Genomic DNA, 16040 nt, shown 5'->3' with positions numbered 1-16040 from the left:
ATCAGCTCTGAGACCATGGCTGCGGTTACCCTTGGTGCTGCATCACAGGCAGGAGCGCCTGAGATGGTGTACTCAACGACGAACGTGGGTGCACGAATGGCAAAACGTCATTTTTTCGGATGAATTCAGATTCTGTTTACAGCATCATGATGGTCGCATCCGTGTTTGGCCACATCGCGGTGAACGCACGTTGGAAGCGTGTATTCTCTGATCGCCATACTGGCGTATCACCCGGCGTGAAGGTTGGAGTGCCATTGGTAACACGTCTCGGTCACCTCTTGTTCTCATTGACGACAGTTTGAACAGTGGACGTTACATTTCAGATGTGTTACGACCCGTGGCTCTGCCCCTCATTCGATCCCTGCGAAACCCTACATTTCAGCAGGATAATACACGACCGCATGTTGCAGGTCCTGTACGGGCCTTTCTGGATACAGAAAATGTTCGACTGCTGCCCTGGCCAGCACATTCTCCAGATCTCTCACAAATTGAAAATGCCTGTTCAATGGTGGCCGAGCAACTGGCTCGTCACAATACGCCAGTCACTACTCGTGATGAACTGTGGTATCGTGTTGAAGCTGCATGGGCAGCTGTACCTGTACACGCCATCCAGGCTCTGTTTACGGCCAGAGGTGGTTGTTCTGGGTACTGATTTCTCAGGATCTATGCACCCAAATTACGTGAAAATGTAATTACATATCAGTTCTAGTATAATATATTTGTCCAATGAATACCCGTTTATCATCTGCATTTATTCTTGGTGTAGCAATTTTAGTGTAATGTAATGTGAACATTTTTGTTAAATGATTATAAAATTATGTACATCTTTATTTCAAACAACAGACCGTTTCGTTTTGTAAATACCTTTACACTTGGTGTGCATGATTTTTTTAGATCACTTGTGTGTTAATTACTACAGGCAGCTTGTCATCTGCAACCAAACGATGTTGGTGAGAAATTTTTTTGCTGGGACTTAACCTATCTTCTAGAATGTAATTTAGTTTGTCGCGATGTTTTCGCGCCTATATCCGTTTTTACTTACGTTTTCGTGTGGCAAGCACTTCCATTCTCCGCATCATGCTGAGGTTTTGTGATGCACACGTAACTATAACAAGTATTTTCCACAAATAACGTAGTAAAACACTTTTCACTTCACCAAATTACAGTGTGATTGTGGTTTGTTGTGTGTCCCAGCCCAGTCAGTATTCATCTCTTCACCAGAGAGTTCGGCGCCAAATTTGAATTTTGTTTGCATTTTATCTTTGTGTGTGTGTGTGTGTGTGTGTGTAGACTTAATCTGTTTGTGCTGTTTTTATTTGTAAAGTTACTTTAATGTGTTAAATAGGGCACACTATTTAACACACTAAACGAACTTTACAAATAAAAACAGCACAAACAGATAAAGTCTACATACACACACACACACACACACACACACACACACACACACACACACACAAAGATAAAATGCAAACAAAATTCAAATTTGGCGCCGAACTCTCTGGTGAAGAGATGAATACTGACTGGGCTGGGACACACAACAAACCACAATCACACTGTAATTTGGTGAAGTGAAAAGTGTTTTACTACGTTATTTGTGGAAAATACTTGTTATAGTTACGTGTGCATCACAACACCTCAGCATGATGCGGAGAATGGAAGTGCTTGCCTCATGAAAACGTAAGGAAAAACGAATATACGCGTGAAAATATCGCGACAAACTAAATTACATTCTAGAAGATAGGTTAAGTCCCAGCAAAAAAATTTCTCATCAACATCGTTTGGTTGCAGATGGCAAGCTACCTGTAGTAATTAACACACAAGTGACCCAGAAAATTCATGCACACCAAATGTAAAGGTATTTACTAAAAGAAACGATCTATTGTTTGAACTAAAGATGCGCATAATTTTATAGTCGTTCAACAAAAATGTTCACATTGCAGGATAAATAGAAACGAAAACCCACTGTTTGGGTACTGAGAAAAAACGGTGTTTGGAATAACTGACGGACCTCACATCCAACGATTTTAACCGCAGAAATCAATGTGTGACCACAGTCGACTGGAAAACCGTGGCCTAGTCAGATGGGTTTCGATTTCAGTTGGTAACAGTTGATGGGAGGATGCGAGTGTGGCGCAAGTCGCAGGTTCGAATCCTGCCTCGGGCATGGATGTGTGTGGTGTCCTTAGGTTAGTTAGGTTTAAGTAGTTCTCAGTTCTAGGGGACTTATGACCACAGCAGTTGAGTCCCATGGTGCTCAGAGCCATTTTTTTGTGGCGCAAGTGTCAAGAAGACATTGTGCAAACTGATGGTGGCTCCATAATTATGTGGGCTGTGTTTACATGGAATGGAATGAATCCTTTGGTTCAACTGAACCGATCATTGACTGGAAATGGTTATGTCTGATTACCTGGAGACCATTTGCAGCCATTCATTTTATGGTTGACAGTGCGCCATGTCATCCGTTCACAATTGTTCGTGATTGGTATGAAGAGCATTCTAGACAATTCGAGTGATTGATATGACCACCCAGATCGCCCGACATGAATCCCATCGAACATTTATGGCACATATTCGAGAGGTCAGTCCGTGCACAGAATACGCCGGGCAAAAGAAGTTCCGATACGGTGTTACGAGATATCCCACGACTTTTGTCATCTCAGTGTAAACAGTCCACTAGAAAGAGACACTGTTTTTATCTGAAATTGCTGCCGTTGCTGCCCAGTTCGAAAATTGTGTCGTCAGACGGATAGTAACTAAAAAAATACTAAATTTTTTTGTTCCTAAGGATGGCTATACAGACAAATTTGTATGGGTGAGAATCGCGCATTTACGGTAAACGTTTATAAAGTTTCGTCCGTCTCCGTAGCTCTGTTCAACGTGTCTGGCTGCTCGTCAGAGGACCCCGTTTCGCTTCTCAGTACTGCCAAGGATATGGCCATTTGGAGAGGTTGACATGGCGGTCAGTCAGAGACGACTAGCCCATCAGGGTCAGAACACGGAGATTTGCTTGCTACAAAGTTTCTGTATGCATCTTTGAGTTACAGTGATACGCCCAGCACTCGTCTCTGGTGATTTGGTGGCTACGGAAATCGTTTGGATTAGTCGTCTGACGCAGATAAATCATTTCCGCTGCTACCTCAGTCCAATGGCCTTTTTAAATTGGTGTGGGTAGTCCCGAAACACAACAGGTAGCGACTTCTTCATGTTCGACATCTCGTGTGATGATGGAAACTAATCTACTTTCACTTCTTCTACTATCGCTTCGATTATGACCCGCAGGTCTTCGCATGCCAATGATTATGCCCGTTTGGACGTCAGATAAATCGCTCCTTTTCTGCATTATGACAATGACTGCACTGTTTTCCACATCCTCCCCCCCCCCCCCCCAACCCCGACACACTTTATATACCCTCCACTGCTAGTAGTGCCATGTGCCGTCTGTGGATGGTTGTTGCACGTTGGCATCGAACGTAGGCAGCAGTGACATTAATGTGACTCGACCATGTAGCTTAGTCTGAGTTCCAGAGAGGGCGCACTCGGTAAGCAATATGTTTACATCCACCTGATATCACGAAAATATAATAGCTCCGAAGTAGACATCCATCCGACAAACATTTATATAAGCAAATACACGGCTCCACTGAGCAATTAGCTAGGCAGTACCTGAACACAATCATTAGGACAGTATATGGAGTGGCGCAGGACTCAACTACGCTCCTGGAAATGGGAAAAAGAACACATTGACACCGGTGTGTCAGACCCACCATACTTGCTCCGGACACTGCGAGAGGGCTGTACAAGCAATGATCACACGCACGGCACAGCGGACACACCAGGAACCACGGTGTTGGTCGTCGAATGGCGCTAGCTGTGCAGCATTTGTGCACCGCCGCCGTCAGTGTCAGCCAGTTTGCCGTGGCATACGGAGCTCCATCGCAGTCTTTAACACTGGTAGCATGCCGCGACAGCGTGGACGTGAACCGTATGTGCAGTTGACTGAGCGAGGGCGTATAGTGGGCATGCGGGAGGCCGGGTGGACGTACCGCCGAATTGCTCAACACGTGGGGCGTGAGGTCTCCACAGTACATCGATGTTGTCGCCAGTGGTCGGCGGAAGGTGCACGTGCCCGTCGACCTGGGACCGGACCGCAGCGACGCACGGATGCACGCCAAGACCGTAGGATCCTACGCAGTGCCGTAGGGGACCGCACCGCCACTTCCCAGCAAATTAGGGACACTGTTGCTCCTGGGGTATCGGCGAGGACCATTCGCAACCGTCTCCATGAAGCTGGGCTACGGTCCCGCACACCGTTAGGCCGTCTTCCGCTCACGCCCCAACATCGTGCAGCCCGCCTCCAGTGGTGTCGCGACAGGCGTGAATGGAGGGACGAATGGAGACGTGTCGTCTTCAGCGATGAGAGTTGCTTCTGCCTTGGTGCCAATGATGGTCGTATGCGTGTTTGGCGCCGTGCAGGTGAGCGCCACAATCAGGACTGCATACGACCGAGGCACACAGGGCCAACACCCGGCATCATGGTGTGGGGAGCGATCTCCTACACTGGCCGTACACCACTGGCGATCGTCGAGGGGACACTGAATAGTGCACGGTACATCCAAACCGTCATCGAACCCATCGTTCTACCATTCCTAGACCGGCAAGGGAACTTGCTGTTCCAACAGGACAATGCACGTCCGCATGTATCCCGTGCCACCCAACGTGCTCTAGAAGGTGTAAGTCAACTACCCTGGCCAGCAAGATCTCCGGATCTGTCCCCCATTGAGCATGTTTGGGACTGGATGAAGCGTCGTCTCACGCGGTCTGCACGTCCAGCACGAACGCTGGTCCAACTGAGGCGCCAGGTGGAAATGGCATGGCAAGCCGTTCCACAGGACTACATCCAGCATCTCTACGATCATCTCCATGGGAGAATAGCAGCCTGCATTGCTGCGAAAGGTGGATATACACTGTACTATTGCCGACATTGTGCATGCTCTGTTGCCTGTGTCTATGTGCCTGTGGTTCTGTCAGTGTGATCATGTGATGTATCTGACCCCAGGAATGTGTCAATAAAGTTTCCCTTTCCTGGGACAATGAATTCACGGTGTTCTTATTTCAATTTCCAGGAGTGTATAATCGCTGTCAAGAAGATCCAGACAATGCATTATAAAAGTGGTGTTAGACATCGCTCACTGGAACTAGGACTACACTAGTTTTTAAAAATCAATGCAAGTGAACGTTGATCTCCACTGCCAGGCACAGTCGCCATACTAATGTTAAGTTTTGGGAAGTTTTTGTTAATATACGATTGTGTTGTAATCAAACCGACAGTCACATACTGATACACTCTCATTGAATCGAAAACTATATTTACAAGAAATTAAGAAAGTAGAGAGAATGATTATTAAAAAAATTCTGGGACCACGATACACACAAGATGGATACAGACTGCAAACTATCGAGACGACAGAAAAAGTATCAAACATCGGAATCGTTATCAGAAAGAGACGAATGAAGTTCTACGGACACCTTGACAGATTACCCGGGAACAGAGTAACGAAACGTCTACTGGACTATGTGGTATCCGTAAAGCATCAAAACAGTGGGTAACTGAAGTTAGGAAGAATTTGATAAAAGCAAAAACTGACGTAACAAACACATCAGACTGGGATGCATTCAGAAGCAAAATTGATAAGAGGAAATTTATTCCAGAAATGGAACCAAAGCCATACTGACCAAAGTGAACCGAAGAAAAAAAGAAGACTTTAGGGGAGAAAATGGAAAAATACTGGGAAAACAAGAAGAACCCTAAGTTTCTTGAAAATCACCTGCTTATCGTTTTCCAGTGGGGACATTTGCTAGTAATAAATAATAGTAAACGATTCTAAATGGTTGCTAATAAATGTTGCCATCTGTTTTTTGCCTCAGCTCTTGTCTAGCCCCTTTTGGTCCTGTGACGAAACTGTAGTTGCTGCGTGCGAGGAAGCCACCTCGTAACAGCAACTACTTTCACTGGTAGGGGTTCTCTTCCTACCACATGTACAGGTTTGATCCCAAGTGCATTTGGAGAACAGTGTCATACTACTGAAATCTCCTGAGGAGTCCGCAAGTGGCTGTCGACGGGAAACGTCATAAAAGGCTGGGCAGGGGGGTGTGTTCCTTCCACATAATGCCCCAGCTCAGACTGAATAGGACACAGTGATATAAGCTGCTTCTTTGGGCCATAGATTTTTGTATCATTCTCCATACTCTCCAGATCCATCACACAGTGACTTCTTGTTCTCTTCTCGAATGAAGAAATCATTACGTGGCAGGCATTTTTAAGATGACAGTGAAGTGGTTTTCGAGGAGGAATGTTTCACGAACAGCCAAAGTGCAGACTTCCAATTTTGATAGTAGCTGTTGTTGTGCAGACTTCTAGAACCAATGTCTCGGTCATGTCATCCATCGTTGAGAAAAGTGTATAGCATTGAAAGCTGAATATGTAGACAAGAGTAACACCAAGTTTGATGGTCACAGCTTGAGTTTTTCGAGGGATGTCAGCACTTGTGCAGAGGAATGCCGGACATTTGCCACGCCGCACATTTGCGACTCTCGTCCCTTCACCAGGTAGCTTGAGTAGCGATCCCTCAGGTAAGGGACGCCCTTCTTCGTACTACTTCTGTCCGATTTCTAATCGCCGTCTCCAGATCTTACTCGGTACAACCAGTACGTAAGGGACCTTCTTCTTCGACATCTTCTACAGAGCTTCTTTTCCGAAATTGAAATATTTATAACTTTTGGCAAACGAAAGCAATACCGACGATTATGTCAGTATGTAATTAGTCCTGCCAGGTACAAATATAGATCCTTCTGTCTGTACGGTAGCTTCCTTTCACGCTTACTGATTGCGATAGAAAGAGTCCATCGCCATGGGAGCAACAAGAAAGGAATCATGTAAAGAGAATGCGAATGTACGCTAATCATTTCTGTTTGATCATTGCATTTGTGCCTACTTTAATTACAACAACTGCATGCCCAAAAGACAATAAAGGAAGAAGAAATGGGTATGTGAATGCTTGAAAAGAGGAACGACATACTCCATATTAATTTACTCTCTAAAATTTGATATCCCTAGCGGCGAAAAATTAGTTAATAAAGTGTAGCGGGACAATGTTCAAAACATGACTGAAAATACTTTCACTAAATAGAGATAAGAACATCCATGACTGACATGTCATCTAAAATCGGCGTACAATTTTAAAATGTTAGAAATAAGGAAATGAAGTAATACAGAATGCTATGCTTGTAACGTACGTTGTTGTTCTACATTGTTTAGCTCTGGTATTTACAGGATCACAGAGAAAGCATCCTAGATTTTGGAGGGAAAAGCCGTAATTGTAATGGTCTGCACTACAACAGAAACAAAAAGCACAACTTAAGGGAAAATAATGTAATGTGTGTTCCAGCTCACAAGCGACATTGAAGCAGATAGTTCCTGTCACTTAGTATGGGTAGAGGTTATATTCGACAGTCGGAATAAATTAATAACTGGCTCCTTTTACCGACCCCCGGTCTCAGATGAAACAGTTGCTGAACAGTTCAAAGGGAAGTTGAGTCTCATCACAAATAGGTATCCTACTCATAAAATTATAGTTGGCAGTGACTTCAATCTACCTTCCGTACGTTGACAAAAATACATTTTCAGACCCTATTGTAGACAGAAAACAACTTCCGTAATTGTTCTAAATGCATTTTTTAATATTTTTTGAACAACTAGTTTACGAGGCCATTCAAATTGTAAATGGTTACGAAAACTACCTTGATCTCTTAGCCACAAGTAATCCTGAGCATCACGACGGATACAAGGATTACAGTCGTAGCGAGGCTCAATTTCGTAACGCGAGATATATCTATTTATAAAAGCAGCTAAAAATTCGATTGATGTCTTTCTAATCCTTCCAAACTATGTAAGTGAACACCATATGTGGCTTACGTTCAAAGAAATAGCATCAACAGCTCTCGAGAGATTCATACCAAATAAATTTATAAGAGACGGAACTGATCCCCCGTGGTACACAAAACACGACAGAAAGCTGCTGCAGGAGCACCGATAAAGGCACGTATAATTTAGACCAGGCTCGTCCAAACTGTGCCCCTGGGGCGCTAGCAAATTCGTATGTTGCTGCAGTGGCCGAGCCGCCCGAACGCCAGCCGATGGATGTATTTGTTCGCCCGTTTTCCCTTCGGGCAGAGGACGTCTGACAAGCGCTTCAACTAGAGCTGATTGACCTACAGTGCCATAGCCGCCTGAAGGACCGCTTTCTTATGTGTAAAACTTTGGATGACTTTTACAGCTGTCTTCCACGAGAGAAATATCCTCTTTTACAAAAGCACGCGTCCAAAGTTCTCTCAATGTTTGGTTCCACGTATTTTATTTGCGAGCGCTTTTTCTCTCTTTTAAAACTTGCTAAAACTAAGAACCGTTCATTCCTTGGCGATAAAAACTTGACTGATTCTTTGAGGTTAGCAGTCTCACGGAATATTGCACCAAGCCTACACAAAATCGTTTCCTCGAAAAAGAGAAACGTGTAAAATGTTAATTGTCTTCTTTAACAATGTTGACTGTAAGAATTAAAGAGCTTTATAACCTTAATTCTATTTTAATGAGTTTTCAAACTTGGTCAGTTAAAATTATTACGTACAAAACAGCAAAGGATCCGATTTTAAACTCTGAAAAGGGATACAAAAAATTGTAGCACGAAGAACAACAAAAAATACTTACATGTAACTACTAACAGTAAGAATGAGACTCTATACCCCTTACACAAAATTAACTCTAAAATAGAATATTTTGTTTACGTTAGATCTGACCGCGGGACAGTCCAGCGCAGAGCAGTGCTGCGCGGTCTCACTCGCTCTGCAGCGCTCTCTCTCTCTCTCTCTCTCTCTCTCTCTCTCTCTCTCGCTCCTATGGCGACACTAGCGACACACGGTCGCGGACGGGGCGCTGAACTACACTGCCTTGCGCCCGCCGGGCGCAATTCTTGGATGAGCCTGATTCAGACGAACGCAAAATCTCCAAGATTGGCGAAGTTTTACTGAGGCTCGAAAATTGGTGCGGGTTTCAATGCGAGATGCATTTAATAGTTTACAGAACGAAACTCTCTCTAGAAATGTGACGGAAAATCCAAAGAGATTGTGGTCCTATGTTAAGTGAACCAGCGGAAAGGCTCAGTAAGCACCTTTACTGTGCAGCAGCGACGGTGATATTACTGATGACAGTGCCACTAAAGTGGAGTTACGAGGGCAGTTCAATAAGTAATGCAACACATTTTTTTTCTGAAACAGGGGTTGTTTTATTCAGCATTGAAATACACCAGGTTAGTCCCCAATCTTTTAGCTACACAACACTATTTTTAAACGTAATCTCCATTCAATGCTACGGCCTTACGTCACCTTGAAATAAGGGCCTGTATGCCTGCACGGTACCATTCCACTGGTCGATGTCGGAGCCAACGTCGTACTGCATCAATAACTTCTTCATCATCCGCGTAGTGCCTCCCACGGATTGCGTCCTTCATTGGGCCAAACATATGGAAATCCGACGGTGCGAGATCGGGGCTGTAGGGTGCATGAGGAAGAACAGTCCACTGAAGTTTTGTGAGCTCCTCTCGGGTGCGAAGACTTGTGTGAGGTCTTGGGTTGTCATGAAGAAGGAGAAGTTCGTTCAGATTTTTGTGCCTACGAACACGCTGAAGTCGTTTCTTCAATTTCTGAAGAGTAGCACAATACACTTCAGAGTCGATCGTTTGACCATGGGGAAGGACATCGAACAGAATAACCCTTTCAGCGTCCCAGAAGACTGTAACCATGACTTTACCGGCTGAGGGTATGGCTTTAAACTTTTTCTTGGTAGGGGAGTGGGTGTGGCGCCACTCCATTGATTGCCGTTTTGTTTCAGGTACGAAGTGATGAACCAATGTTTCATCGCCTGTAACAATCTTTGACAAGAAATTGTCACCCTCAGCCACATGACGAGCAAGCAATTCCGCACAGATGGTTCTCCTTTGCTCTTTATGGTGTTCGGTTAGACAACGAGGGACCCAGCGGGAACAAACCTTTGAATATCCCAACTGGTGAACAATTGTGACAGCACTACCAACAGAGATGTCAAGTTGAGCACTGAGTTGTTTGATGGTGATCCGTCGATCATCTCGAACGAGTGTGTTCGCACGCTCCGCCATTGCAGGAGTCACAGCTGTGCACGGCCGGCCCGCACGCGGGAGATCAGACAGTCTTGCTTGACCTTGCGGCGATGATGACACACGCTTTGCCCAACGACTCACCGTGCTTTTGTCCACTGCCAGATCACCGTAGACATTCTGCAAGCGCCTATGAATATCTGAGATGCCCTGGTTTTCCGCCAAAAGAAACTCGATCACTGCCCGTTGTTTGCAACGCACATCCGTTACAGACGCCATTTTAACAGCTCGGTACAGCGCTGCCACCTGTCGGAAGTCAATGAAACTATACGAGACGAAGCGGGAATGTTTGAAAATATTCCACAAGAAATTTCAGGTTCTTTCAACCACAATTGGCCGAGAAAAAAAATGTGTAGCATTACTTATTGAACTGCCCTCGTACTGAATGCGGGTGAGCAGGAGGAGGGGGAGACAAGGGACCCAGCCCTTCGGAGCAGGTAAAATCGTGGCAAATGTCCGCTCACCTGTGCAGAGGAGTGTTACCTGGTAGCGCCTCCTGGGGTAGCCGTCCTCGCGCTCGCGCTCCCTGGCGCGCGGCGGCGTCGGAGACTCCCTGATGCTGAGGTCCCTGTCGCGCTCGGCGGCGCTGCCGTAGGACGCAACGCGCAGCGCGGGCGAGTGTCCGTTCACCAGCAGCCTCTGCGGCTGCGGCTGCGCCGGCAGCGGCGGCGACGGCGACCGCGTCCTGTCGCGGTCGCCGAACGGTGACGTCACGCGGTTGGCGCTGCCGCTGTACGGCGACGAGACGCGGTCGACGCTGCCGTTGTACTGCGGGGAGCCGCGCTCCGGCACGCCGTTGTACACGCCGGCGCGCCTCTCCACGTTCAGCGGCGAGAACGTGTGGTGGGGCCCGGTCGGCAGCACCTGCAACGTAACTCGCGTTACCGTCGAACAAAGTTTTCCCCGAAGAAATTCGTCTGTAAAGTATTCACGGACGCATTGTCGCATCAGTTTTGGATAACACTTCCAGCCTCCGGCGATTACCACCATATTTTTCGTCAGGACTGAAGCGTCACCCATCCACCAGTGTCAGCCCAGTTTGCACGTGAATATAAGTTTAATTTAGTGTTTTGTTTATGTATTTTCTAATATTTGTAATGTTTGTGAATTATCTAAAGTTTTGTATTTATTTTTATGTTTCATGTACGGAGAGGGCGGCGCAACGAACGGAGAGAACATCTTCACTGCCGGGACCAGAGAGAAAATTGCTGGCCACTATACGTCGCGGGTCGACAGCCAAAGAGCAACAGAAGATCCTGAAACCGAGTTGTTGCGTCGTGCTTCTAAAAACTGAAAAAAATAAGAATTTGTAATGTTTCTACAGCAATGACGTCATAGAAAGTTTAATCATGTTGTAAATATTCAGTCCTATCTTGTCAAGGCTCATGTTCACGTCTATATGTAGTATATATGAGGACAATAAACTAGTGTATACTACAAAAGTTTAAATATGTGTTCCGAGAATTTATTTATGAAGAATTATATTAAGTAAGAAGTATTACTGATTTATTTGACAAGATTATTAATTTTTGACAACGTTCATCGCGAGTTTGAGTCTTAAAAGTTTATTCAATGTGGTTTTAATATTTATTGAAGCCGATAACTTGCATTACTATAATTTCTGAGAAGAAACAAACGACATCTAAATTGAAAAATTTCGCGCAAACCAATTCGACTGGGTGACGTAATTCTCCTCATACGACTCAAATGATGATCTTTTAATTACAGTTTCGTTCAAGAACCATTCAGAGACAACTTTAAAAAGAATTTAAATAATTTTGAAGTGTTTTGTAACTGACGTAGGTGACGAAGTCTGCACATGGTCATACGTCGAAAGAAAATCATTTATACAAAACGTACGTCGTTATACTACACCGGTCGCTCCTCTCCTCTCCAATCCCCGCCCTCTGCCATGCCTTCACTGTTGTGTCCCCCCTACCCTCCATCTCTACACCCTTCATCTCCTTTCCCAAGGTGGTTTCCGTCAACTCCCCCTGCCCGGATGATGCCTTCTATCCCTCCATTTATTCCTCCTATCAACTCTGATCTTCACCCCCCCTTCCTTCCTCTGTCCTTTCCCCAGGCTCCCCCTTCCCCCTTACATCCTGTTTTCTCCCCACCTATCCTCTCTCTGCCTCCCCCCCCCCCCCCGAGTCCTTTTATATACCCCATTCCCTGTCGCGTCTGCCCAGCACCCGCCCCCCTCTTATGGGTCCTCGTCCTCCATCGGCACCTTCCCCCCTCCCCCACTTTGTTATTTTTTTCCCCTCTCTTTCCCCCCCTTTCCTTTCCCGCCATCTGTCCAGGTTCCCCCCCCTCCCATATGCCCTCGGCTGTGGTATATTTGTGCCAATTTTTTAGTGCAGTGTTCGAGTGGATGTTCAGTGTTGTTTGTCTTTCCAAAGTATTGCGAACAGAAACCATGCTGTTGCTGGGTGTAAATTTTATATGTCTTGCGAACAGAAACCAGACTGTAGCCGTGTTTTTTTAATTGTCTGTCTATTCTTTTACCTGTCTGCTTCATTTGTACTTTATTAGCTTCATCAACCCTTTGTTCTATGTTTTAAGCTCCACGATTTTCCGCCGTTTTACCATTTAAGTCACCGATTTTATGGCCTGCTTTTATTGTTCTTGACTTGCTCCTGATGAAGACGATGGTAATAACTGTCGAAAGCTGGAGGTTTTATTCAGAACTAGCGGAAAGGCGTCTGAGAATATTTTATATAAGCTAGTGTCATTATTATCCTTGGTAATGAAACCGAGACTTAATCAGAATCGAGACACTTTCATTGAATTTCTCGGCCTAGAAAATAATTCGACAACATGAAATTAAAAACTGCATTTTAATACGCAGATATATTTATTTATTTTGAGTATCAGTTTCATTCCCAGTCCCCGGGTTCTGAAAGATATATTCATGTGTGCATTCCACAAACGTAATAATTAATCACTCTCAAAATGCTCTGTTAAGATATGTTCTATAACAAACATGTTACATCTAAAAATAACCTTTCAAGAATGATTAATTATTGCATATGTTGAGTGCACAGTTGAATACAGGTTTTATACGCCAAAATACTTTTTATGTATAATGCGTTATAACAAACATGTTATTCCTAGGTGGTCCAACTAAAACATTCATATTTCTTTACGTACTACACGAATATGTGATAAAAAATGGGGGTTCCTATTTTAAAAAACGCATTTGATATCCGTTTGACCTATGGCGGCGCCATCTAGTGGGCCAACCACAGCGCCATCCGGTTTCCACCTTCAAGCTAGACGAGTTTCGTGCTTCGCAGTTTTTTCGTTTGATGCTTATTTCGTGAGATATTTCTCCCGGTCACTATCAATGGACCACCCTGTATATTATCTAATAAGGGAGGGCGCCCACCAGGTCAAGTGACGGTGTGCGCCCAAAAAATGAGTGAACCTATGGTCTGTGGATCGTGTGACTGGGCAATTCCACCAGACGGAAGAAACTAGCTGATAGCTTTGCAGAGAGAGCATCCTCTACACCTCCCGTAAACTCGATCCTCCTCACCCGCTGGTCTCTCCCATCCTCTCCCGACTCCGTCCGCTGCTGCACCTGTACTTCCACGTCCTACCTGCTCTCCATCTCTCCACTCTCCATACCCTCTCCCAAGGTGGCTCCCCCTGCCTAATGATGCCCTCCTCCCCTCCATCTAACCCTCCTACCAACTTTAATCCTCCCTCCCTCTTCCCGTGTTTGTTCCTATGGGCACCCTCTCTCCCTTCTCTCCCCCTTCCCTCCCTCCTCCCTTTCTCCCACTCCTCCCCTGGGCCTCTCCTACCCTCATTCCTCCAGTCCTCCTACCATCTCCTCTGCCATTGGCATCTTTGCTCACCCCTCTCCCTCCCCCTCCCCCTTCTTCCCCTCTTGGTAGGTCCCCGGACTCGCACACGCTACGTGGACATTCACGCGCCGGAGATCATCGCCACCAGTTTCTCGTGTGTGTGCCATCATGCTTGTGTTTAGTGTTCGCCGTCACGCTCCAACGTTCACATGTCCCGTCGAAATCGTCAGTGTTTGTACGTCGTGCCGACAGTTTTTAGTGTGGTTTTCGTCGAGTGTGAACGGCTTCGTGTTTTTTGTGTTCTGTGTCTACTGTCTTTGCCCACCATTCTGTTCACTCTATGTCTTTTACTATTTTTCATTGTAAATCCTGAGGCTGAAGAGCAGCATAGGATGCTGCTGCCAGCCCGCCTGATGTACAGGTGCTTAAAATAACAATAAAGGGAAAAAATTGCAGAGAGACGCACCTGCACCCTCTGGGGCGGCGCGTGGCTGGTGCTGACGACCACGGTGGGCTGCGGGGCCGCCTTGCGGCGCTCCGACCACTCGCTGACGCCGCGGAAGAAGCCGCCAGCGGAGGCGCCGTTGCTGGACGGCGGCGACACCGGCGGCGGCACGGAGGCGGCGGCGGCGGCGGCGGCGGGGGCGGCGGGGGCGTGCTCCTCGGGCTCCGGCGACGACACGAAGACGCGCGCCGACGAGTTGACGGTGGCGACGTAGGCGCGGCCCGGAGCGGGCTGCGCCGGGGAGCGGCTGCGGCCGTGGCCCGCCAGGGGCCGCGACTTCATCGTCACGTTGATGAAGCTCGTGTTGGTGGCCGGCGCCGCCGCCTCCTCGTCGTCCAGCGAGCCCTTGGAGGAGCGCGACTCGCTGCCGAAGTGGTGCTCCAGCCATTTGGACGTCTCCGCCTTGCGCGTCTCCTCCTCCTGCACATGACGTCACCATACCGTGTTACTGTCTGCTGCCTGCTAGCTACATCTTGTGATGTATATAAGGAAACATTCCTCACACACAAAGAAAGAAAATACGTTATGTGGACACGTGTCCGGAAACGCTAACTTTCCATGTTAGAGCTCATTTTATTACTACTCTTCAAATCATATTAATCATGGAATGGAAACACACAGCAACAGAACGTACCGGCGTGACTTCAAACACTTTGTTACAGGAAATGTTCAAAATGTCCTCCGTTAGCGAGGATACATGCATCCACCCTCCGTCGCATGGAACCCCTGATGCGCTGAAGCAGCCCTGGAGAATAGTGTATTGTATCACAGCCGTCCACAATATGAGCACGAAGAGTCTCTGCATTTGGTACCGGGGTTGCGTAGATAAGAGCTTTTAAATGCCCCCATAAATGAAAGTCAAGAGGGTTGAGGTCAGGAGAGCGTGGAGGCCATGGAATTTTTCCGCCTCTACCAATCCATCGGTCACCGAATCTGTTGTTGAGAAGCGTACGAACACTTCGACTGAAATGTGCAGGAGCTCCATCGTGCATGAACCACATGTTGTGTTGTACTTGTAAAGGCACATGTTCTAGCAGCACAGGTAGAGTATCCCGTATGAAATCATGGCGGTGAATCGAGAAAGTACAGTACATACTGACGAAACTAAAATGAGCTCTAACATGGAAATTAAGTGTTTCCGGACACACGTCCACATAAGATTTTTTCTTTATTTGTGTGTGAGGAATGTTTCCTGAAAGTTTGGCCGTACCTTTTTGTAACACCCTATATATATATATATATATATATATATATATATATATATATATATATATATATACGCGCGGCACACCTTAACATAGGGAACCCAACTTGCATCATGCACTTCCAGAGAGCAGGTATGTAGTCTGGGTTGCCTATTTTAAGTTGCGTGAAATATTTTCCGGACCAACCTTGTTTGACCAGCCTATGTAATTAATTTATTTCACATGTCCAAATTTTACTTCAGTTTGTTCCATGATGTACCTATATATG

The 16040-nt window shown here is 46.1% G+C and overlaps 1 protein-coding gene across 1 annotated transcript in view; it reads right to left on the bottom strand.

Annotated features, from left to right (window-relative positions):
* Positions 1-16040, bottom strand: part of LOC124779271 (serine/arginine repetitive matrix protein 2) — an 874478-nt gene that overhangs the window by 116481 nt on the left and 741957 nt on the right. Inside the window, exons 7-9 of the mRNA XM_047253700.1 lie at positions 14697-14987; positions 14529-14654; positions 10728-11108 (exon numbers count right to left, since the gene is read on the bottom strand). Of these exons, the coding sequence (XP_047109656.1) occupies positions 10728-11108; positions 14529-14654; positions 14697-14987 (798 nt within the window). The remainder of the gene's footprint in view (positions 1-10727; positions 11109-14528; positions 14655-14696; positions 14988-16040) is intronic.

This window comes from Schistocerca piceifrons, chromosome 1 (assembly GCF_021461385.2).
Source record: "Schistocerca piceifrons isolate TAMUIC-IGC-003096 chromosome 1, iqSchPice1.1, whole genome shotgun sequence".
Taxonomy (NCBI): domain Eukaryota; kingdom Metazoa; phylum Arthropoda; class Insecta; order Orthoptera; family Acrididae; genus Schistocerca; species Schistocerca piceifrons.
The sequence above is the reverse complement of the archived record's forward strand: the minus strand, read 5'-3'. Positions and strand labels throughout refer to the sequence as shown.